This window comes from Sturnira hondurensis, unplaced genomic scaffold (assembly GCF_014824575.4).
Source record: "Sturnira hondurensis isolate 20B ecotype Veracruz unplaced genomic scaffold, ASM1482457v3 Scaffold0022319, whole genome shotgun sequence".
Lineage (NCBI taxonomy): Eukaryota > Metazoa > Chordata > Mammalia > Chiroptera > Phyllostomidae > Sturnira > Sturnira hondurensis.
Genome location: NW_028094950.1, coordinates 2,655,028 through 2,677,281, shown reverse-complemented (window position 1 = coordinate 2,677,281; position 22,254 = coordinate 2,655,028). Strand labels below are relative to the sequence as shown.

General features: G+C 50.4%; 1 protein-coding gene and 1 long non-coding RNA gene across 2 annotated transcripts; one reads left to right on the top strand and one right to left on the bottom strand.

The window, feature by feature from the left end:
- Nucleotides 1-579: 579 nt before the first annotated feature.
- Nucleotides 580-3,510, bottom strand: LOC118979402 (uncharacterized). Its single transcript, XR_005064903.1, has 3 exons — nucleotides 3,363-3,510; nucleotides 2,208-2,270; nucleotides 580-1,080 (listed from the first exon to the last, which is right to left on the bottom strand). It is a non-coding gene; the product is annotated as an uncharacterized LOC118979402 (long non-coding RNA).
- Nucleotides 3,511-4,481: 971 nt separating this feature from the next.
- RHOB (ras homolog family member B) lies at nucleotides 4,482-6,890 on the top strand. The gene has a single exon (XM_037035435.1). It carries the CDS (start codon nucleotides 4,876-4,878, stop codon nucleotides 5,464-5,466), a length of 591 nt encoding a protein of 196 aa, XP_036891330.1. The 5' UTR covers nucleotides 4,482-4,875; the 3' UTR covers nucleotides 5,467-6,890.
- Nucleotides 6,891-22,254: the final 15,364 nt, after the last annotated feature.

The following is a 22,254-nucleotide window of genomic DNA, read 5'->3' as shown; positions in this document are numbered from 1 at the left end:
AAGGGCTCTCAGTAGACCCTTATTTGTAAATGAATTATTATTACTTCTGGTTTTGCCAGAATATCCAGCAATGAAGCTCTTACAACGGAAGAAAGCAGATTTTCATGGTGAAAGTTGGTTTCCATTTATGAGCATTATATAATTAAAGAACAATAAAGTCCATGTTTATCTAAACTATCTATAGCCTTTATTTATTTCTTCTACTCTCTTGTATAAGTTACTATTCAACTAGAAATTTATTTTTTTAAGTGCTTGTGAAGTTAAATGTGTATAAGCAGATATGTGAAGAATTTCTAAAGAATTTTAGAAAACATCCTTCAGGGTTTTACATTCTATGAAATACCTCAAAATAAAAATAGTCATTGAAATGCATGCTTTTTGGTTAGATAAGGGTATTTTTTTACAGTGAACAACTTTTATGTATTTATTTATTTATTTTTATTTTATTTTCATTGTTGTTCAAGTACAGTTTTCCATCTTTTACTCCCATCCCAGCCCACGGCCACCATCCTTCCCCACCTTCCTCCCATTTCCACTTCCCACCCAGTTTTTGTCCATGTGTCCTTAATACTCGTTTCTGTAAACCCAGGGAATTTCAGGGGAAAAGGGGAGGGGTTTATAGATAAGGTTTTTCAATAATCATATGTATGTATTCTTTTTTAAGGAAAAAAAACTATGTAATGAGCGCCACAAGGTGGCGCTAAAATGTAATGAACATTCCAGTCTCCGGTTTTCCTCCAGGAGGAGTGGAGGGGAGATTTACGGATCTGTAGGAGGCAGAGGGCAAAATAAAGACCAAATACATTACGATGGAGACTGGAGACAGATTAACACCCTCCTTTTGTCTGAAGGATAACCTTCTCTCACTGGTGTGGGTATCTGTCATACAACGAATCTGTGCTGTTAATTATTAAAATGATTTGTTCTCTTAGACGATCAGTTTTATCCTTGCTTTTCCCTAGGAGTGTACCACGAAGGGAGGGGGCTGACACATCACCTAGTTTGGAAAAGTTCGGCCTGTGAGTGGTGCAGTCTTTGAAGTAGCCAGTCTCCTCAGAGCCTGCGTGGGACAAAAGCATCCTGTACACACAAGAAAGATAGAGAGAGAGAGAGAGAGAGAGAGAGAGAGAGAATACCATGAAAAGAAGTTGCTGCAGAACACAGATTTTTCCGTTTGTTTACTTTGGCATATTTACTGAATATTTTTAGAAACTATTTTGATACGGAAACTCAAGCCTGGAACACCTCATATGATATGTCTGAGAATCAGAAAACAAGTGAATTAAATCATTCTTCCTGATTCTTTGTATTTCAGTTTAAAAAAATACATGGCACACACTTTTAATTGTTTGATTTCTTAAAATATTTGAAGCTTAAGAACATGCCCAAGATTTCCAACCTATGCTAAGACCAAGGAAAGCAGTGTTAATAACACAGCTATAAAAGGTTTTGAATAAAAAAAGAGAAATCCAGATAAGAGTTTTCTAATAGGCCAACAAAAAAAAAAGAAAGAAAGAAAGGAAAAGGAAAAAAAGGAGGAGGAGGAGGAAGACAAGAAAACATTTCCAGATTGGAGCCATAATGAAATCAAGGGTCTTTATGACTGATTACATTTAGCTTTAAATCCTGGTTCTAGAAATCATAGTGCAGTCTCTCTATACGTGCCCTTCAGAGACCTAGCCCTTCCCCCTGGATAACCAGCAACCCACAAGGCAGCAGAAAACAGTAGCTGAACCTAATGGTCGCAGTTCTGGACTTCTGGCAGGCTAAAGATAGCATCTTGACCTAAGTTATGTTTCAGCTCCAGAGCCTTAAGGCGGAAAGGCTTCCTGGTTATTTTTCCATGAAACCAGACAGAGGGATGGATGATTTAACGGATTTCAGAACTGTCCTCAAGACCTGAAGAAATGATTTATTATCCCTACCCCACCTCTAACCAATCAGCTCCCGGCATGATGTCAAACCCCCTAACCCACAGTGTCTTATGATCTTGTCCTACATAATCAATCTGTAACCTACATGCCATCGGGGATCAGGCCTTTTTTTTTTTTTTTAAAGCATTAGCTCCCCATTCTCCTGGGTGGTGCCGTTCGTAATAAAATAACCAATCTTTCTTCACTGCAGTTCTCGGCATTTGGCTCTGCTAGTGCCGGGTGGACAAACTGTTTCTGTTTGATAATGCTAAACCGATGATCAAAATAACTTACTTTCTCCCATGGGATCCCACTGTGGAAAAATTATTTACTCGTTGACAGTTCAGTCCCTTAGAGCTGAAAAACAAAAGCACAACAGAACAAAAAAGCTGGGCATTGAGCGAGGCTAATCCATTGTGAAGGAAGCAGTGTGGTGCTTTGAATGTGCTGTTCTCTACAGGGTGGGCCTGTAGAGATGGGGGTGAGAGGCATAATGTCTCGTCTGACCTGATTTTCTGTCTGTGTATAGAGACCTAGATCTCAATTTGTGAGACCCAGATGGAAACATCAGGGCTCAGTTGCCGCTGGTTGCATGGGCTTGTTTGGATGCCTGTTGAAGCGGAGTCTGGAATTTGAGGTAGGAGACCCCCAGAAAGTTCCAACTGAGTTTCTGTTGGAATTCACATTTAGGAGAATTCTCTAGTCACTTACAGATTCTGGCAGCGTCAGGCATTGTGCTAGACCTTCAAGATGCGAGATAAGAAAGAANAACAAAAAAGCTGGGCATTGAGCGAGGCTAATCCATTGTGAAGGAAGCAGTGTGGTGCTTTGAATGTGCTGTTCTCTACAGGATGGGCCTGTAGAGATGGGGGTGAGAGGCATAATGTCTCGTCTGACCTGATTTTCTGTCTGTGTATAGAGACCTAGATCTCAATTTGTGAGACACAGATGGAAACATCAGGGCTCAGTTGCCGCTGGTTGCATGGGCTTGTTTGGATGCCTGTTGAAGCGGAGTCTGGAATTTGAGGTAGGAGACCCCCAGAAAGTTCCAACTGAGTTTCTGTTGGAATTCACATTTAGGAGAATTCTCTAGTCATTTACAGATTCTGGCAGTGTCAGGCATTGTGCTAGACCTTCAAGATGCGAGATAAGAAAGAACCCTGGCTTTCCAACAGCTTCAGTGTTAGAGAGGGAGGCAGAAATGTGAAGCAACAGCCTGAAGTGGTGGGTCTCTCCTTTGCTGAAAACCCGATAGGCATTGCCCTGCCTCTAAATTGTCGTAGATCACCTTGCTCAGTTGGTGCTCTAGGCCTCGGCCACGGGCCCCAATCTGAGTTTCAACTTTCTCCATCAAGTGCGGCCACACTAAGCTAGTCCCTGTTCCTGGAGTTTGCTCTCCCCTTCACACCTCTGCTTTTGTTCATGCTGCTGCCGCTCCCCACTTCCTACCTGTTCCGTCCTTTGAAATCCCTCAATTTAGTTCTTCCAGATCTGATGTGGGTGTCATCTCCTGCAGGATCTGTGCGGTGGATGGATTAATTGTGGGTGTGTGACAGGAGACTGGGGACCCTGCACCAAAGGCACCACCAGGACTAATTTGCTGTGTCCTCACCTTCAAGTTTCTTCCCCCAGCCTCTTATTGCCTAATGGTGAGCCGGGGTGGGGGGGTGCGGCGGGGGGCATGTGGAGCGGTTAATTTTATTGTACGATCTACTTCAGACGACCAGGTTCCGAAGTAATCATGCAAACCAGGACCCAGGCTGTCTTTTTTTCTTCCCTCCTCTGCTTTGTAACTTCCTCCAAGTGGACATAAAGTTCTGCAACCAGCTTCATCTTCCCCTCTTCACTGTTCCTCTTTTCCCTAATTTTCATCTAGAGTCCCGGGCTGGGGGAGGGGAGGGCTGTAGGTGGTAGAACTTGGAGGAGCCAAGAGGCTTTGCCCTAGTTCAGCCAGCTCACAGTGGCTCGGATATCAGTGGGTCCAAACCTGGGCTGCCCCAGGGAATAACCGGGTGAGGGGGGTAGGGTGGCCGAGTAGATCACGGAGGGGCCGCTTTTAAAAGGAAAAAACAAAAACAAAAAACCAAAAACTTTGCTAGGAAACAAATGTGTGTGTGTTCATTTAAAAACAAAACCGAGTTAAAGAAGCCGCCCGGTCCCCCCCGGGGCTGACCACCCGCTGGAAGTTTGCAACGAAGAGGGGCATTTTGAGTGGGAGGAAGTCGTCTACACCCCACAAAGTGCACCTTTCTAAGCACCGCTCTCCCAGGCCCCGCCGACTCCAGGCAGCCAGTTCCAGGGCACCAGCACCGCGCAAAAAAGCTGCGGTTAAGAAGGGAACCCTGGCGCCCCCAGAGCCCTGCAGCGCCAGCCCGAGCGCAGACTCCTTAGTCACCGCCTCTCCCAGCCCGGCGGCCTGGGCCGTCAATCAAGTTCGTTCGGCTCCGCCCCTGGGCTGCAGGGAACGACCAATCAGAGCCGAGATCTGCAGCGATGAGCTCAGTCGGCTCGCTTCCCATTGGGCGGCTATATTAAGAAAGTGGCCGAACTCTTTAAATAGCGGGCGCTAGGGCCGCAGCCTTCGTCTGCCACCGCAGTCTGGCCGGAGTCCTGAGCTTTCTGTTCTGCCTGGCAAGGCCTGGGGAGGCCCTGTAGGACGCTAGGCCTGGTCCGCTGCTTGAACTACGGTTTGTGCATAAAGGCGCCGACCCGGGTCCGGAGCGAGAGGAGCGGCCACCGCCCGGGAGCAGAGCAGAGACACACCGTGCGCCCTATGCCCCCGCGCCCCCACCGCCCCCGCCGCGGCACCCGGAGCGCACAGAGAGGACGCGCCACCGCGGGGTCTGGGTGCAGCTAGCGACCCTTACCCCCAGCGCGCAGCCCGAGGTGAGCAGTGAGCGGCGAGCGGGACGGCAGCGAGGCGTTCGCGGACCTCCTCCTGCTGCCCGGGCCCGGAGCTCTTATGGCGGCCATCCGCAAGAAGCTGGTGGTGGTGGGCGATGGCGCGTGCGGCAAGACGTGCCTGCTGATTGTGTTCAGTAAGGACGAGTTCCCCGAGGTATACGTGCCCACTGTCTTCGAGAACTATGTGGCCGATATCGAGGTGGACGGCAAGCAGGTGGAGCTGGCGCTGTGGGATACGGCGGGTCAGGAGGACTACGACCGCCTGCGGCCGCTCTCCTACCCGGACACCGACGTGATTCTCATGTGCTTCTCAGTGGACAGTCCTGATTCACTAGAGAACATCCCCGAGAAGTGGGTGCCCGAAGTGAAGCACTTCTGCCCCAACGTGCCCATCATCCTGGTGGCCAACAAGAAAGACCTGCGCAGTGACGAGCACGTCCGCACAGAGCTGGCCCGCATGAAGCAGGAACCCGTGCGCACTGATGACGGCCGCGCCATGGCCATGCGCATCCAAGCCTACGACTACCTCGAGTGCTCGGCCAAGACCAAGGAGGGCGTGCGCGAGGTCTTCGAGACAGCCACACGTGCGGCGTTGCAGAAGCGCTACGGCTCCCAGAACGGCTGCATCAACTGCTGCAAGGTGCTATGAGGACCGCGCCCACCCTCCTGCCCTGCCGGCGTGGCCCCGCCTCCCGGGCCGGTCTTCCCAAGGACCGCACCGGACTGCCTGAGTCTGCCTTCCCGCCCGGCAGCCGTGGCCCGGCGGCTGTTGTTCTGGCGCTGAGAATCGGCGCGGGAGGCACCGGGCGCCCCCTTTCCAGTGTCTGTGTGCGTCCGGCTGTGTTGCACAGGCCCAGGCGCCCCACTGAGTGCCAAGGGTCCCCTGAGCACCCTTTTCTGAAGAGCCAAGCCTCTTCAGAGTGTGTGGCTGTGTGTAGGTTCCGACTACCCCATTCCACCCCGTCTTATCCCCCCTCACCCCCGCCTCTGGTCCCCGGAGAGGAGTTTGGCGCGAGGTGCTGCCGCGCCCCATGAAATGTCCACTCATAACTGGCGAGCTCCTGCTGTCTCTTGTCTGTAACATAGACCACGGGAACTGCGGGAGGGGCGGGGGGAGGTGGGGCTGGGGAGGGTGGGGTGTTATATAAATATAGATTTAATTTTATTTTCGGAGGTAGGATGGTGTTATTTAATGGTGGTGGTGGGTGGAGTGACAGGGCATGGAACAGCCCTAGCCCAGCCTGGGTCAGGTGCCCATCCAAGCATGAACAGGACTTGGTCGTCTTTCCAACCCCTGGGGAAGGCAGTTGCCACTGACTTGGGGCTGAGAGGACACAGCTTCCAGATTCATGTCTCCTGCACGCCGGCCTCCAGCGAACCCCTCACCAGCTGTGGGAAGGAGGAGGGAGAATGTGCTGCGGGTCATTTTTGCCATAATCGAACTTTGTGCCTGTCCTACAAGTGAAAATTGTTCAGACCGAGAAAATGATGTTATTTGATTTATTTAAAGGCTAAAACTTGTTTTTTTTTTATTTGAAAGAATTCTTTGCACAATTGTTTCATTGTTTGACACTTAATGCACTTGTCATTTGCATAAGACAGTAGCATTCTGACCACACTTGTACGCTGTAACCTCATCTACTTCTGATGTTTTAAAGGAAAATGATGACTTTTAAAATACAAGAGGAGAAAAAACCACTAATTTTTTTTAAAGTGGCAACACTGCTTTGCGATTTTATTTGTGCAGGTATGCGCACTATTTTAATAAAGGGCAGTAACAAGTTTTGGGGCCTCTTTAAACCTCCCCCCCTTTTTTTCACAAGGCAGTCTTTAAAACTATGTGAAATTTTCTCTGCACCTGTGTACAGAGAATGAACTTAACCCCTAGCCTCCTTTCTCTCCTTTCCCCACCCAGTGGTACTTCTACTAAATTGTTGTCTTGGTTGTTTTTTATTTTTTAAATAAACTGACAAATGACAAAGTGGTGAGCTTATGATGTTTACATAAAAGTTCTATAAGCTGTGTATACAGTTTTTTATGTAAAATATTAAAAAATTATGATGATGACATTTATAAACTGACTCCTGTGGTTTAATGGTGTGTTAAAAATACCCTAGTGAATTGGGGGCGAGAGAAGAATTCTGCAAGGCATGAGGTCTTCCCACCGACTTCATTTCCCTGCTAGTGTGCTTTCCCCAGATGGGTATGCAAAGTGAGTGAGGAGGAAATTCCTTCGGGGGTGTGCTGGGGTTGGGTGGCCACAGGAGACCAGGTTGCTCTGGTCCCAGTCCCAGAGGGAGGCCGAGTGGGTTACCCGGGCACCCAGTGTCAAAACTTCTGACCTCTTGTGTACTGTCTGTATATCTTAAAAACAGCAGGTCTCGTGAGGGGCCTTGCTCCCTCTTCCGTGAAACTTGGAGTTGTCATTTGTGCATTTTCAGTGTAGATGACATTTTCCCACTAATCACTGCTGTGGGGCCAGGCTGTCTGTCTAGAAGGCTGGTTACTGGGTTTCCTTCAGCTGCTCAAGGGGTTGCCATGGAACTGTAGGTTGTTAACCGGGGGCTGGAGCTCCTGGGTTCGGCCCAACTCCGGAGCTGACTTCTATCACTAATCTTTCATCTGAAGGTGTGTCTACAAAGAACCTAGAGTACTTTATTTGAAGAGCCGAGAATGGCCATGTTATGGACAGCACACTGGAGGTTTGGGGCAGCTGTTACTTAAAGTTGGAGCGGCCACAGTTTGAGAGTTAACCCTCATGAGCTCGAATCTCAGACACTCAGCAGGCTGCAGGGGTCTCAGAAATGGGCAGGCAGGTTTATACTTGGAGACTACGTGGAAATCCTGTACAGGCGTGATGGCTCAGACCTGCCAGCTCTCAGCAGCTTCTGGAAAAGGTAGTGTGATAGTGCCAACCTCTCCTGGCTCCCTAAGAAGTGTGGTTTTTGTTTTAGGAATCAGCACTTCCCGGGTTTCTAGCACATAGTGGCTCCCTCTCCTCCCCTCTCCCCACACCCTGGGCAGAGACAGACATGATCCTTTTTGAAGTTTGTGTTATAGCTTGAGGCTTCTGTTTCCCTGTCTCCCCTTAGACATCCAGAACTGTTGAGCGAGGCAAACCTGATTGCTGGTGACCTTTCACCCACTTAAAACACGGCAGAGTGGGGTGGGGGTGGTGGTGGCAGTGGGCGGGTGGGACAAGGCCTCCTCTGCAGCCTGGCCTGTTTGGCCAACAGAGTGGAGGGGAATTGTCTGGGCTTCTCCAGGCACAGAGCAGGGAGGGGGCCCCACTCACCTTCTACCTCCTAGCCTCTGCTTTTTTCTTCATTTTAAAAACAAAACTTCCCATTGAAAAACAGAATGTTGACTTGCAGATTTTACAGCTAGCAAATCCTCCCGTACCAGGGAGTGCAGGACTCTGGAGAAGAGCTCAGACTTGGGCTCAATGCCCAGGACTTAGCTTTGCACCAAATAAGAGCCAGCAGCCCCAGCCCCCTGAAAGGGCCCCTTCTGGGTTTCCTGCCTGCTCCAAGGTGCCTGGTACCTATAGCTGTCTTTTTGGGGACATGGGGGGGGGGTGTTGGTAGACAACCACTCAGATGATGCTTAGCGGCCTGAGTTGTGCTTGTTTTAAAATGCATGGCATTTAATAATCCTGCCGGAACACACTCTTCTTGCTGCATTAGGATCCAACTGGAAAGTATAAAGATGAATTGCTGTAGGCTGGAAAATCAATTAGGAAAAAGAGGTAAAAACATCTGGTGTTACTTTTCGGATACGAAAATTCATTTTGCACATTTAAAATAAATGTGCTGATTTCATTTAATTGCCCGTTGAACTGTTTCGTGGAGAATAGTGGAGAGTTTCATTGATCCTGGGCATTTTATAGCAAAGGGCATCGGCTTGGGTTCTCATTTAATCTTAATTTTCAATCAATCTGGACTGTATTTCCAAGGTCTTTTTCACATGTGGTTCAGTGTACTTAAAACGGTGGCTTTCAAACTTGGCCATGCATCAGAATCGCATGGGGGACTTAGGACACAGATGGCTGGGCCTAGCCCCCACAGCTTCTCATCCGGTAGGTTTGGGATGAGGTCTGAAAATCTGAGTTTCCAACAAGGTCCTAAGTGACACTGATGCGGCCAGTCCGGGACCCACACTTGGAGCAACACTGGCTTAGACTGAGGGAGGGTCCTGGTCAGTGCCCAGAGGCGGGAGGCCATTTGGTCGGCAGCAGCTCAAGTTCCTCAGATCTGGAGTGGGGGGGGGGGGTGGCGTACCCCGCAGTCCTGACTTCCTCAGCCTGGGGAGTCAGGCAGCTTCCCCACAAGGACCAACCCCACAGAACCCTTATCTTCTCTCGAATTCTTGGGCAAGGGGTCTCATGCCTTCTAGAGATTTATTCCTGCCGCTCCCGGGTGCAGAATGCAGCGGCACTGTGCTGCACTCAGCTTCGGTACCTACTCCTGAGACAAAGGATCCAAAAGCAAGTACCGTATTTTTCAGACTGTAAGACACACTCCCCCACCCCAAATTTGGGAGGAATAATGGTTGTTAACGCTGCTCTTGAGTTCTGTTTACATTCACACTGATGAAATATTATGTTATTTATGTTATTAAATATTTTACTACATTGTTTGCTTCGATTTTTTCCCCTATTTTCCTCCTCTAAAACCTAGATGTGTCTCATGGTCCAAAAATACGGGTAAGTCGCAGTCCCTGGGCAGGGCAGGGAGACCTGGAGCCCTCCAACACTCGAATGAAATAGGCCCAGGGCACCACAGGAGCAGGGGAGGTGGGGAGGGCATCCTGGAGGAGGAGACATTCGACCTGGGTCTTAAAGCGGAAGCAGGTGATGTGTAGAGGGAAGATAGAGCTCTGGGGAATAGGGATCCCTTGGGTGAGAACTACCTCCTACTTTCAGCCCCTTGGCATACATTTCTCCAGTCAAGGAAAACAACGTTATCCAGCCAGGCCAAACACAGCCTCTCCCCCGCCCTCCCTGTCCACACACTGGCCAGGAGAGCAGGTTGGTGATGATGGTGTCATTGTTTTCTCTGTGCCTTTGGACACAAGGGCTAGCTTTGTTGATAACCATGTTCTGGGAAATAGGACGCTTGGGCTCAGGAAGACTGTGACACCACAAAGGGACATTGTACTCCAGCCTGTTGGGGGATGGCCCCTTATCACTTCACTCCGTCTCTCTTCCAGTTGGATGGAGAACCTGGGCACGCAGAATGCTCTCCCGACTCTGTGGCCCGAGACGTAAGAGCCCAGTTCATTCCTTCCTATTCTTTCTCACAGTTAACAAATGTTTCCTGTCGACTAAAGAACTCTGTGCCTAGCCTTCATTAGACCAGAGCTTGGGAACCAGGGGACAAATAGGGAGGCATAGTCCCTCCCCTCACTGAGCTTTCAGTCTAGTAGTATGTCTGACAAGTAATGATAATGATGATAATAGCTAATGTTTACTGATGTGCTTTAGGCATTATTCTAAGCCATTTGTCTGTATCACTTTATTTATCTCTGTTTCTGTTATCTATTTTTGCAGAACAAGTTATCTCAAAAACGAGTGGCTCAGCACAACATTTATTACCTCCTAGTTTCTGTGTGCCAGGAACACATGCAGAGCTTAACTGGTTTTTCTGGCTCAGGGTCTCTCTTAAACCTGTAGCCAGTGTGGTGGCTGGGCCTGGACTTATCTCAAGGCTCGGCTGGGGAGGGATGTGCTTCCTAGCCCACTGACAGGGTTCAGGCAGGGTTCCCTTCTCGCTGGCTGACGCCACCTTTGGCTTGTTGCCATGCAACCCCTCCACAGGGCAGTCACAACACGGAAGCTAGCTTTAGCAGCACAAGCGAGAGATAAGAGCAAGAGCGATAGTGAGAGAGGCAGGGTGGGGGGGGGAGGGGGGGTCAAAGTCTGTTATATCCTATTTTGGAAATGACATCCCAGCCCTTTTGCTGCCTTCTGTTGTATAAAAGGAAGTAACTGGGTCCAGTTCATTCTCAAATAGAAGGGCATTTTCCAAGGTCACATGTGTCAGACAGTGGGATCATTGGTACACTGATAGAGATGGGTTAGAATTCCAGTTTGGGGGGGTGTCCCCCCTTGTATATAATGAATGTAAGGTACTTTTGAAAATGAACGCTGTTCTCATGCTCCTCGCCTTTCTTCTCACACCACAAACTTCTTTGTACTTTCTGTACAAAGTTAATTATTTTGTCATGTCATGAGGAAAGACCACAATCTCTATGGCTGAGAGAAGTCTCCCCTGAAGGGAGGAGACATTCATGATCAACCTTTTTGGAAGAAGCAAGTTCTGAGATAGGAACTGTGGTCTTAGAATGCGAACCTTCGGCAACAGGTATAGAAGGCTTCTTCTCCTCTCTGAGGACTCGTTGTAGGTGAGTTTAATGTATTTCTGGGTCATAATAGGGTGTAGGGAGGGCAGGAGAGTGCTGCTCTGATTGGGTGGCCAGTGTAGGCAGAGATCCAATGAGGACCATCCAAGCCAGTGGGCTCTAGGAGAAACTACATCCAATGGCCCATTGTAAGTTACACCTGGTGGGTAATTAATTCCCTCTATTCTTTTGGGACCTTCAGTAAAGCCCTGCTAAATGTTTTAGGCTGGCTTTAGCTCTGCTGTGGAGATTTCAGGGAGGCATGCCATCCATGTCTGGGTAGGTGGGAAGAGGAAACAGCACTTCTAAGGTTTCCATCCTGACGGGTTTAGCGGGGATCAGAGCCAGTCCCCCCAGGACAAGGGCCACCTTCGTGGCGGGCTGTTCCTCTTCATGTGGAGATTGGTTTCCTCCTTGCCAGCCCCATGTCAGGATGCCTACAGGGCATTGCCCAGCACAGAGTTGGATGGACCTGTGGGTCACCTGAGCAAAGACAGTGTCATCAGGGTGCAGGTGACAGCAGGAGCTGTGGAGAGGGGATGAGATGATCCAGGAAGAGTATGTGGCATGAGAGGAGACTGCAAGTTAGGTCATGAGCTGCACCATGAGCCTAGACAGTCTCCAATGCTGGGAAAGAATAAAGCAGGTGAGTCACCTGATTTGTCATGAGGTATGTGGCAAATAGGTACTGCACACGAGCACAGTAATGACAAGTAACCAACTGTTCTCATTGCAGAGGCTGAGTCCCGGGCAGCAAGACCACTCTACCCAGTAAAGCTATCACTGAGAATGGAAGGACAGGTAGAGAGCTTCCCAGACAAGAAAAACCTAGAGGAGTTCATCACCACCAAACCAGTATAATATGAAATGTCACAGGGTCCTGTCTAAGAAGAAGACAAACAAATGTGAACAATAAAATGGCAATAAGTACATATCTATCAGCACTCGGTTGTAAAACACCAAAGTAAACAAACAAGCAGAACATAGATACAGAGAGTGTTTTGACGCTTGCCACATGGGAGTGCAGTCAGGGCAGAAAAGATGAGGGATTAAGAAGTACGAATTGGTAGTTGCAGAACACTCCTGAGGGTGTAGAGTAGAGCACTGGGAACAGGGTAGCCAGAGAACATACATGCATGACCCAGGGACATGGACAATGGTGTGGGAATTGCCAGGGGGGGTGGGGGGTGGGTAGAGGTAGGCAAAAGGAGAGAAACTGGGACAATTGTAATAGCATAAACAGTAAAATATAATAATAATAATAATAAAAAGAAGGTCCTCCCGAAAGGCCAGGCTTTGGGTGTGATAACACCAAACGAGAGAAGGCCCCACCCCTGGCAGAAATCGCCCTGTGATCGGCCCAACAAGGTCCCTGGGGAGATGCTGCGGGTGACCTGGGGGTGAGCAGGCTCGGGGAGCGCATTCTCAGGGCTGCGGGCCACCCTCCGAAGGACCATGTGGGTGGCTGGATGTGCTCAGCCACTGTCACTGCGGGATGAGCTCGGAGTGTTTGCTGGAGGAAGCTGGGCCGTTCTGGACTCTGGCTTGGAAGCTCGGCCCGGCTGGCCCCCGTTTTCCATTTTAGAAATTACGGCCTGGAAGTGCACGTCTAAGGGCTGTGGAATCAGGCCTCGGGCTTTTATGACTCCGTGTGACCTCCGTCCTCTGGCTGTCATTGGAGCTATTTCTCTTCTCCCTTCAGTCCTGAAAAGGGAAGAAACCAGTGTGACCAGAAGCACATTTCCCCTCACTTTCTTCACGATGGATTTCATATTCTTTCAGAGTGCGCTCGGCCTCTGGATAAACAATCGAACCCTTCTGAAGGCACCTAAAAGGAATGTAGGAATGCGTTTGCCATTAAATGGTAGAAAGATCATAAATGGGACTCTGACAGGATAAAAAATGTTATTTATATAAGTGCTTAAAAACAAGTCACTTGTAAAGTATACACTCTTCGGGGAAGGCCAAATAAGGGAAAGTGGGATATCTGGTCACAGAACCAGGCTGACTCTGTAAACGGGAAGATCCGTCCATCCATCCTCCTTCCTCTAGGTTCAGCAATCTTGTGGCTAAGAGTTTTCTCCGAGGAAGTCTAGAGTTATAGGCAAAATGGAGACCCGGACTACATGCACAAGGTAACAGCGGCATAAATGAGCCAGCCTGGGCTCTCTGATGGTGTGTTTAGATGTTCCAAGGGAGAGTGACAGACTGCACAGTTGTTAAGAACAAATAGAGGTGGACTGCAGGGAAGGCACAAACAACTCAAAGAAGGGCTGGAAAGCCACGAGTTTTCCGGCAGGCTGACATGCTCTGATCTCCTTCCATGTCAGAGTGACCGACTGGTGGGCAGTCTCACCTGTTAACCCAGGGAATTCAGAAGTCCCAGCACCATCGTGAGTGGGGTGGCAGAGGAGGCCTCAGAACCAACCTCAGCTGGTGCCACAGACCCACCGGAGGTAGGCATGACCCTCTCACCCTCAGCTGGGTGATGGAAGAGGTTGCAACTCATGGAGTTTGCTGGGGACCTCAAGACACAGGGGTAGCAGTGAGTGTATGTCTCCCCCTCTGTCTTGGGACCTGTCCCACTCTGTCGTCCATCTCCTTCCGCAGCATGACTGGTGGTGTCTTCTTCTGTGGGGAAACCGAGGATTGCCGGCAGAAGCCCCAGCTCTGTCTATTGCAGTCTGTGCATTCATGTGCCAATTACTTTCACCCTCTCCTGCCTCAGGTTCTTTATTCGTAGAATGGAAATAATTTTGAAGATTCAACAAAATCAAACCCAGTACTGGGCACACACCCAGCTCATCCTAAGTCCTCAATAAACCTTGATTACCTTTCCTCTCGTGGATTCATCTCAGTACCTTCAGCACAAGTTCAAGTGGAATGCATTTTGTTGAGTAAGTAATTTGAGTGTATAATAACAGCAACTCTTTTGTTTATTCAACTGTAAGCTCCTGATGGCATTATGTCATACTCATTTCTGCACCCCCAGCATCTAATGCAGGATCTGGCACGTAGTAGGTGCTTAGTTACTACCAGGCTACTGAATAATAGCTCAAGTTTAGAGGGTCCTGGATAAACTGGAGATCTCAGGGTAGCATGGGATGAATTGGCATTCAGGGAAGAAGTGCCCACCCCTTGGGTCCCAGAAATCATGGTGGCAGAACTTGAACCCCCGGAGTACTGAGGAGAAGGTTAGTGGGTCCTGGGGACCAACAGGGCCACTTCCTAGAAGCACAGTGTTCACGAGTCCTCAGCAGGGGCTGGATGGGCTCTATACCAGTCCTTGTTTACCCAAGGACACACAAGAGGGGCGAGGCGGCCAGTGTATAGAACCTGGGAGAGCCTGCCCAGCCTCACCTCACTGACATGGCCACAGATGGAAGGAGAGCTGGTAGCGTCTCCAGGTGAAGTGATTGCCAGGAAAAATGCTGCCAACTCCTACGTGATCAAGAACCATGTGCTAGTGAGATCCAGCCCTTAGTCCTGTGTGTGCGTGACCCAGGACTCAGCTGCTGCATTTGCAACCGGAGAGAGCAAGTCTCTGCCTATTATGTAGCTCAGCAAAACCATCAGACTCTGCCGTGGAAAGGAAAAACAAAGAAATGAGGTGACTTGATCATCTGACCACAGCGCCTCTGCGAACAAGAGTTCAGCGCTTCATTTCTGCAGGAGTTTACCAAGCTCGGCGCGGGTGAGCTGGGCAAACTGGTTCTCCTGGCACAGAGGTAGGATCCAGGCTTAATTAGACTGTAGGGTTAGACTGGAAGAGGGCCCTTTGTTTGGGGTTAGCTTTAATTTTTTTTTACTTGTTAAATAAGAACAAAAACTGTATCATCAGGGGTGAAGCACAGGGCAGGGCACAATATAAATAAATATTCTCATTCGAGAGTAAATCCCTCTGTGTTCAACTTTCCCCATTTCAGTGGTTCAGAAAGCTGACCCTGAATGTCCGTTCCTGGTAATGCCTGACCATGATGGGACATGGGGCAGTGTCCAGGGAGGTCTGGCTGATGAGTGGAGACTTGGCTGTCTCATTTTGGCAGGTTTTCTCCACGTGACTTGGAAACAGATGTCTAAATGGACTCAACCATGCCAAATTCCAGGTTCTGAGGAGTCTGGGCCAAACTTGGGGGTGGCCTGTGGCCTGATGAGCTCCAGGCCTGGGGAGGCGGTGCGCTGGGGGTCAGTGGTGGAAGGAGAGGCCAGGGATGGACACTTGTCTTCCCCTGTTTGAAAGCCAAGTGTCTGATTTCGGAGCTTAGGCTGAAAACAGGCATCTGGGATGGATCCCTGAGCTGGCTTTTGACATATCTTCTTCAAACTACACTAAGATTCCTCAGGCTCCTCTTTGGAGACAAGGCCAAGAGTTAGCATGTCATTTGAGTTCAAGGAGGCAGGCTTGCACAGAACCTAAACTTGCTTCCTGAAGTGCAGTGGACTGAGTACTGGTGGTCCAGAGCATTGGAGAACTAAAGGCTCAGCTGGTCAGGGCCACGAGGAGTGGGTTCAGGCCCTGGTGAAAAACACTTTTGGGCCCCTTCTCAAGAACAGACAGGCTAAAGTGGGGTTTGATCCGTCTCCTATCTGGACCCCTGAGCTCTGGTAATTAGTACGGCTCCCCCATCACCATCAGCCCTGCGGCCTCCCTATGTGCATGTGTGGCTGGGCGCTGGTGCTAATGAGCAGGGTGAGGAGGCAGGTTTGGGGAGAGAGCCGGAGGATGGACTCAGGATTCAGAGCCGGGGCGTTTGAGAGCCCTTCCTCGAGGATGGGCTGGGTTTCCTCTTTGGGGAAGACCTTCTGCATCTTCTTATACACGGTGGTTATGCCTTCAGGAGGTGAAGCCCATCTCAGTCTAGCTCATCGTCTGGGGCCTCTGCTGCCCTGAGCCCAGAGCTGGTGGCAGGAGGAAGCCTGAAGGCGTGCCCTCTCTCACCAGCCACCTGAAAGGAAGGTCTGGTGCCCATGACCTACCCTCCTGACCCCCATGTCTCTCAGCTTATCCTGGCTTCACCAGCCTTTCACAACACATTCGCCTGGAAAGCGTCAGGCCCCAGGGCTGCTGGGCCGACCCCACACATGTGGGTTGTACACCTACTGTTTGCCAGGTCCGTGTGAGCACCTGCTGGGGGACACAGCCGAGCACCCAGCCAACACCCCCATCCCTGGGTGCTGCCTGTGCAAATGCCCCCTTCAACCTCTGGGTATTGTGGTAAACAGAATAGGGGCAAGGCTGCCATAACTAGAATCCCCCAATATTTGTCTCTTGGAAATAAACACACGCGTAAAGGGCAATAGTCTTTCCACTTCGTGTGGCTGTGGCTGCTTCTCTGGGACTTTGGGGCCTAGGTGGGTGTTGCTCTGCAGGCCTTGGGGTAAATATCACTTCCTGTGGAAAACTTTTCCTCAATCTCGCGAGACCCCGTGGGACAGCCCTCCGAGGTGCTCTCCGGCACCTCGCCTTACCCTTCTCCCAGCACTTGCCCATTGTATTCCAAAAGCCGGCCACCAGATCGTGAGCCCCTGAGGTTCAGACTGTGCTCAGCATGCTGGCTGGGACCGGAAGGTGTGTGTTGAGTGTCTGGTGACTGAGTGAGTTGATTGGTCAAGTCTGTGTGGAGCCCCAAGGGCAGAACCAACAGCACTAGTTCAAGAGGCAAATTTTGGTTTGAAAGAAGAAAGACTACTATAACAACCAGAACAGTCCAAAGAATCACGAGTCAGAGGTCAAGAGCTCCCCGTCTCTGAACATAGTCATAGCATAGCTGGTTGACCCCAGTCGAAAGTGTTGTGGAGGGAATTCACGCATCAGATGGGTGGTGCCATCAAGAGGCAAGGCCTGCTGAAGGTGTTCCCGGGTGCTGGGGAAGCGGGAGGGAAGGGGAGAAGAGGGGGCCTGCAGCTAGCTGGGGTGTGCTCTAAGAGACAAGCCTGGGGTTTGTTTTCATAGATCTTCAAAGCAGAGCCCAAATGTCAAAACACATTATTCCTTCTTTTATTGCCACTCTCATTCCGTTATTGTAGTTGTTAATCCATTATGTGGCTCCCATCTAAAATGGCATCTCCTGGAGGATGAGGACCTGTCTCGTAATTCTCTCTCTCGTGTTTCTTCTTTCTTTTCGTTTTTCTTTTTTGTTCTTGGACCTGTCTTACCATTATTTGTGTCCCAGGTGCCTGGCACCTTTGAACAATGGACTCCGTGGGGATCTTCCGTGTAAGAGAAAGAGCTCATGGGCCTGCTTTGGAGGCAAAAGTAACACACGGGAAAAGAGAAAAAAGTCAAGGGACAGTTTAATATTGAACTGTATGACTCTCTGGGACAAAGGTTGATTCATGAAGGAGCTCACTCGGAGTCTGCTGGCCTGCAACACGACTCTGAAAGGTCTGGGGGGAGGCCTGAAGCCGGGTGCTTCTTTCCCACTGGGCTGGAAGCACCAGGAGGGCACGGCCTTTGTTCACCGCTGAGCGCCTGGTGTGAGATAAGTGCTCAATTAATATCTGTGGAATGGAGGTGCTTTGGTTGTTGAAGTTTCCTTTCCTGAAGCAGATAGAAGTGGTGTTGATGATTCGCTTGTCCTCGAAGGACCCACACAAACTCGCCCAATCCCCAGAGATGGGGCCGGGCTCATGGGCACAAGACCTGTGCAGCTGAATGAGCCCGGCCCTCTCGAGAGCCCCCCATACATAGTTTAACGTGGCACTATTGCCAGTTTGAAATTCTTGATATTTGAACAGGGATCCCACATTTTCACTTTGCACCGGGACCCCCATTCTTATATTTATTTGTTCCCGAGAAGGTTTTCTCAGGCACAGAGCGGGGGGAACCCAGTCCTTCTTGGCCACCACTTTCCTGCCGGCTGCCAGGATGTTGCTCAACTCTTCTCTCCTCTTCTTGGCGAGGATGTGTGTCCCACCCTGTGTCGATGAACTTGAAGGCCTGCTTGTCCTTGAAGACCTTGAGCAGCTCCATGGCACACTGCTCATAGGGGTCAAAGCCACCCACCTCTCGGGTCACACCCTCCATGAGTCTGGTGTGCTTGGTGAGGCACCACGGCCACAGGGTGCTACACAAGAGCCTGGTCTGGCAGAAGTTACATAGCTAATTCTGCCCACTGACGTGACGCTGTTAACCACAGCACGGGCCAGCAGAAGCCAGGAAGAATCTTTGGCTCTGGACATCCACCCGACAAGCTGACTTGCTCTGTGGCTCCGCAGCCATGCAGGCATCGCCCCTCTTTCTTGCCTGGCCTGAATCTGCAGCTGCTCCTGTTGCTCAGTGGCCTCTGATTTGAAGTGACCTCAGGGAGTGGCAGTGCAGCCAGAGCCAGTGACCTCACACCCCTTGCTGCGGCCAGCATGCTGTCACTGGCACAGGGGTGGCTCTCTCCCTGTGAGTTGGACAGTTTTATGGCACACTTTGTCAACAGTGGCCTTACCAGCATGCTTCTTACAGGAAATTCCCACATGACCCTTTCAAGGAATTTGGGCCACCAGCTGGCCTGGTTGGAGGACATTAAACTGCACCCCCAGAGTACCCTTTGCCTATGTCAATCCTTTTCCATTCTTTAGGACTGAATCTGGGACATGTTCTAGCTGAGCATGAGTTTATGAACAAAGTTTATGGAGCACCGTCTCAAGGTGGGGGTGACTTTTCTCCCCCTCTCTTTCAACGACTCTGATCTTGGCGGGCTGCACCTTCCTGCAGTTCCCAAAGCCCTGTTGATTTCTTTTGGGGAGACCACCAGGGCACCTTAGGGCACCTGCTGGCTGAGTCTTGCAGGGAGAGAGCTTTTCCATACCAAGGGTCTGTGCCCAATGTGTGTCTGGCAGGGTGGGCTGGCCACTGGCAGTGTCACACTTAGTCCTAAGAAAAGCCACCTCCCTCTGCCCCGGGTACACAAGATAGCTAGGGAGGCGGGCCTTTGGAAAAGAGATGCTGAAGGCACGCCCACGATATCTAGTCCCTGTGGCTTGCTGTGTCTTGCTGCTCTGCAAGGAGCCTGAGATGGAACCAGCAGGGCTCACGGTCTCCTCGAAAGGCTGCCCTTGTGAGTCTCTGGGCTCACTCAGGGTGCTCAGCGAGCAGCCACGAACATGTGTCTCTGGCTCTGTTCTTCCGTGAACTCTCCTGGCTGAGGTCAGGGTCACGACTAGGACAGGGACATATCCGATTTTCAGAGGTGGCCCACGGTAGTTCTCAACCTTTGCGACTGCTTCTTGAAAAAGAAAAAGGAATTCAAGTTAATAAGTAGGAAACAGAGATTGTGCCCTGGCTGGGTAGCTCAGTTACTTAGAGCATCAGGCCAAGGTTGTGGGTTTGGTTCCTGTGGGTCAGGCCACATACAAAAATTAGCCAGTGAACACTTAAATAAGTGAACAACAAAATCAATGTCTCTCTCTCTCCTTCCTTCTCTCTCTAAAATTAATCAATAAATAAAAAGAAAGAAAATGAAGATTGTGAAGGTAGATTTTTACAACTTCAAAGTAGATGTCATCATTAAAATTAAGATTTTTTTTGGTGAGACACTATTGTTTTTAAGTTTTGTACACCACCGGAAGTAGGAAGGGAGACTAGAGGTCACCCAATCCAATGCCCTCATTTTAAAGATGGAAAACGGAGGTCTGTGGAGGCTGGGGGGCTGCCCGAGGCCACAGAGCTCAAGAGGATCAGAAATAAGAACACGGATCATGTTCCCCTGCCCCCAGGCTTCTGTTCTCTCTCAACAAAAAGTCCTTAAGATATTTTGGTTGTTAACTAAACATTCACGGTTAGAGATCTTAGGAGTAACTGGAACAGGGCCCGATGCGTCTATGGTACACGGGCGGTGTGATCGCGGGAGGTTTTATGAGTATTTGTTCTTTCATCATTCGTTCATCGCCAACTCTTTATGAAGCAACTACCTTGGGCCGGGACCTGTGCTCAGTCCTAAAAATACCAAGTGGAATCATGCGTGGTTCGTGAACCGAAAGGTAGCTTTTACTAGGAGTACGTGTGCGCGCATGCGTGTATGTGTGTGTGTGTGAGAGAGAGAGAGAGACCCCATGGCTAGAAGGCCCCTCCATGTAATCTCGTACAAGAGATCACTGTGCCTTCGCTTCATCATCTCCAGTTGGGAAACCTGCGTCGAGAGCTCTTGTGCAGTGACTTGGAAATCGGAGGAGTTAGCCATGCCAGTCTCCCACCAGGGAGAGGTGTCTTTCTCTGCTCTTTCGAGCCGGAGCCGGAGGCAGACACACTGGCCCTGAGCATGCCATCTCAGTGACTGAGAGGTGTCCGTGCAGGTGATCAGAGACGACTGATGTGTAATCACTCACACCCCCAACCCCCCTGCCATGCAGAGCCAGCCCTAAGAGTATAGAATGTCATTTCTGGATCAGAGGTTCCTTCTGTCAGACGAGAAAATTGAGATCCAGATCATTCTAACCACGTGCTTCATTAGCTAATCAGTTAACCCAGATAGCTAGTAGAGTCCTTAAATGATTCAATCTTTTAGTTTATTCAGAAACTAAAAAACGGGAAGGAGCTCCCCTTAGGAATGACTTCCTCTGAAACGTCACTGCGCTTCGAATGACATCTTGGAGAGGCATCAAGGCGGCTGTGGTCTCCTGTAGTCCCTTCATAGAGTCCCAGGAAGGCTCAGCTCTTATGGAAGATTCCGAGTGACTGGAAGTCAAATCTCATGGCCCCCGATGCCAGTCACTCCCTCTGACAGAGGCCTGAGATGCCCCATCTTGGGCTGGGGCAGGTGTTAGGCAAACCCCCATCCTCCTACTTCCTGCCCAAGGGGTCCCCAGAAGCTTGCAGGGTGGTGGGAAGGATCAACTGTGTGTTCCAAGCCCAGGGCCCCACCACAAGATGTTTTGGTTTAAGCATGGGATTACTGTTCTCCCTTCAAAGCCCAGTGATGAAAGCTGCTCAGGAATGCCCTGCAGGGGCAGGAGGCTTTGATGCTGGGGAAGGCCAGGGCCCTCTCCCCTCCCTCCCTCTATAAGTAACTCAGCCCATCAGACTCAGAACCAGGGCTTCTGGAGTGGGGGAGGCCTCCGAGATGGCTGAGTCCAACTTCCCACAGATGGGCTCTTCCCAGAGTGTTCTGAACCTGCTTGTACTTCTCCAGAGAGAAAGAGAGAGGGAGAGAGGGAGACAGGATGCACGTTCCTGAAAAAAAAGCCCCATTTGCGACTCTGGCCAGGGCTGCATGCTCCTGGGGAAAGGCTCCTGCAACATCTGCCTGGGGCTCCCAGCCCTGCAGCCTGGGGGCTCACCGTGCTCTCTGCTGCCCTGGGGAGGTGTGAGTCTGATGTCTGCTGTGCTCCAGGCCACTCACCCACAGGTCGGTGCTTGGCCATCCCTCCCAGACCCAGCTGTGGAGCTTAGGACCTCCTCTGCTCAGGGAGCTCCTGAAAGGCTGAGATCCAGAAGTACCGGGAAACCCAGAGTCAAAGACTCCAGTTGCAGACTGACCACAGCAGAGCTAAGTAGGGCTGGTTTCCCCCTGGCCTCAGAGGCTGCTCAACAGTGTGGAATGGGGGAGTCACAGTGTTTCGGGATTTGCTACCAATTGCCTTGGAAACTCCACCAGGTGTGCCTCTTCTCTCCCCGGGGTTTGGTTAGCCACCCTAAGGGCCGGGCTCCATTCTGTTCTTCCCTGAGTCCTTCTGTCTCAATATAAAATTCTGGCTGGAGGCAGAGAATATTCTAGATGTTCCAGGAGTAGGTCTCATGAACTCCAGCTGTGGATCAGGCCCCCCGGCTCACCCAACACTGTGTCCTGGGAATGTGCCCGTTCAGGGCTGCTGGTTGCAGCAGCCTGTGGCTGAGGGAGCAGTGGGAGTCAGGGAGATCTGTGGGCTGGGGCAGGGTTCCCAACTCCAAGGTCATTGCAGGCTCTCCATCAGCTTGTGTCTAGGTAGGAGGCCAAGGCTGGGCTAGGATTCAGAAAGCCGTGGAGCTCTCAGGGTGGAGTGTGACCCTGACACCCCCGGGGTGACCCTGGAGGACTGGGTGGTGCTTGTCTGGAGTGTTCCCTAA

Coding starts and splice junctions, on each gene's coding strand:
- RHOB (XM_037035435.1), top strand. CDS start 4,876: ATGGCGGCCATCCGCAAGAAGCTGGTGGTGGTGGGCGATGGCGCGTGC.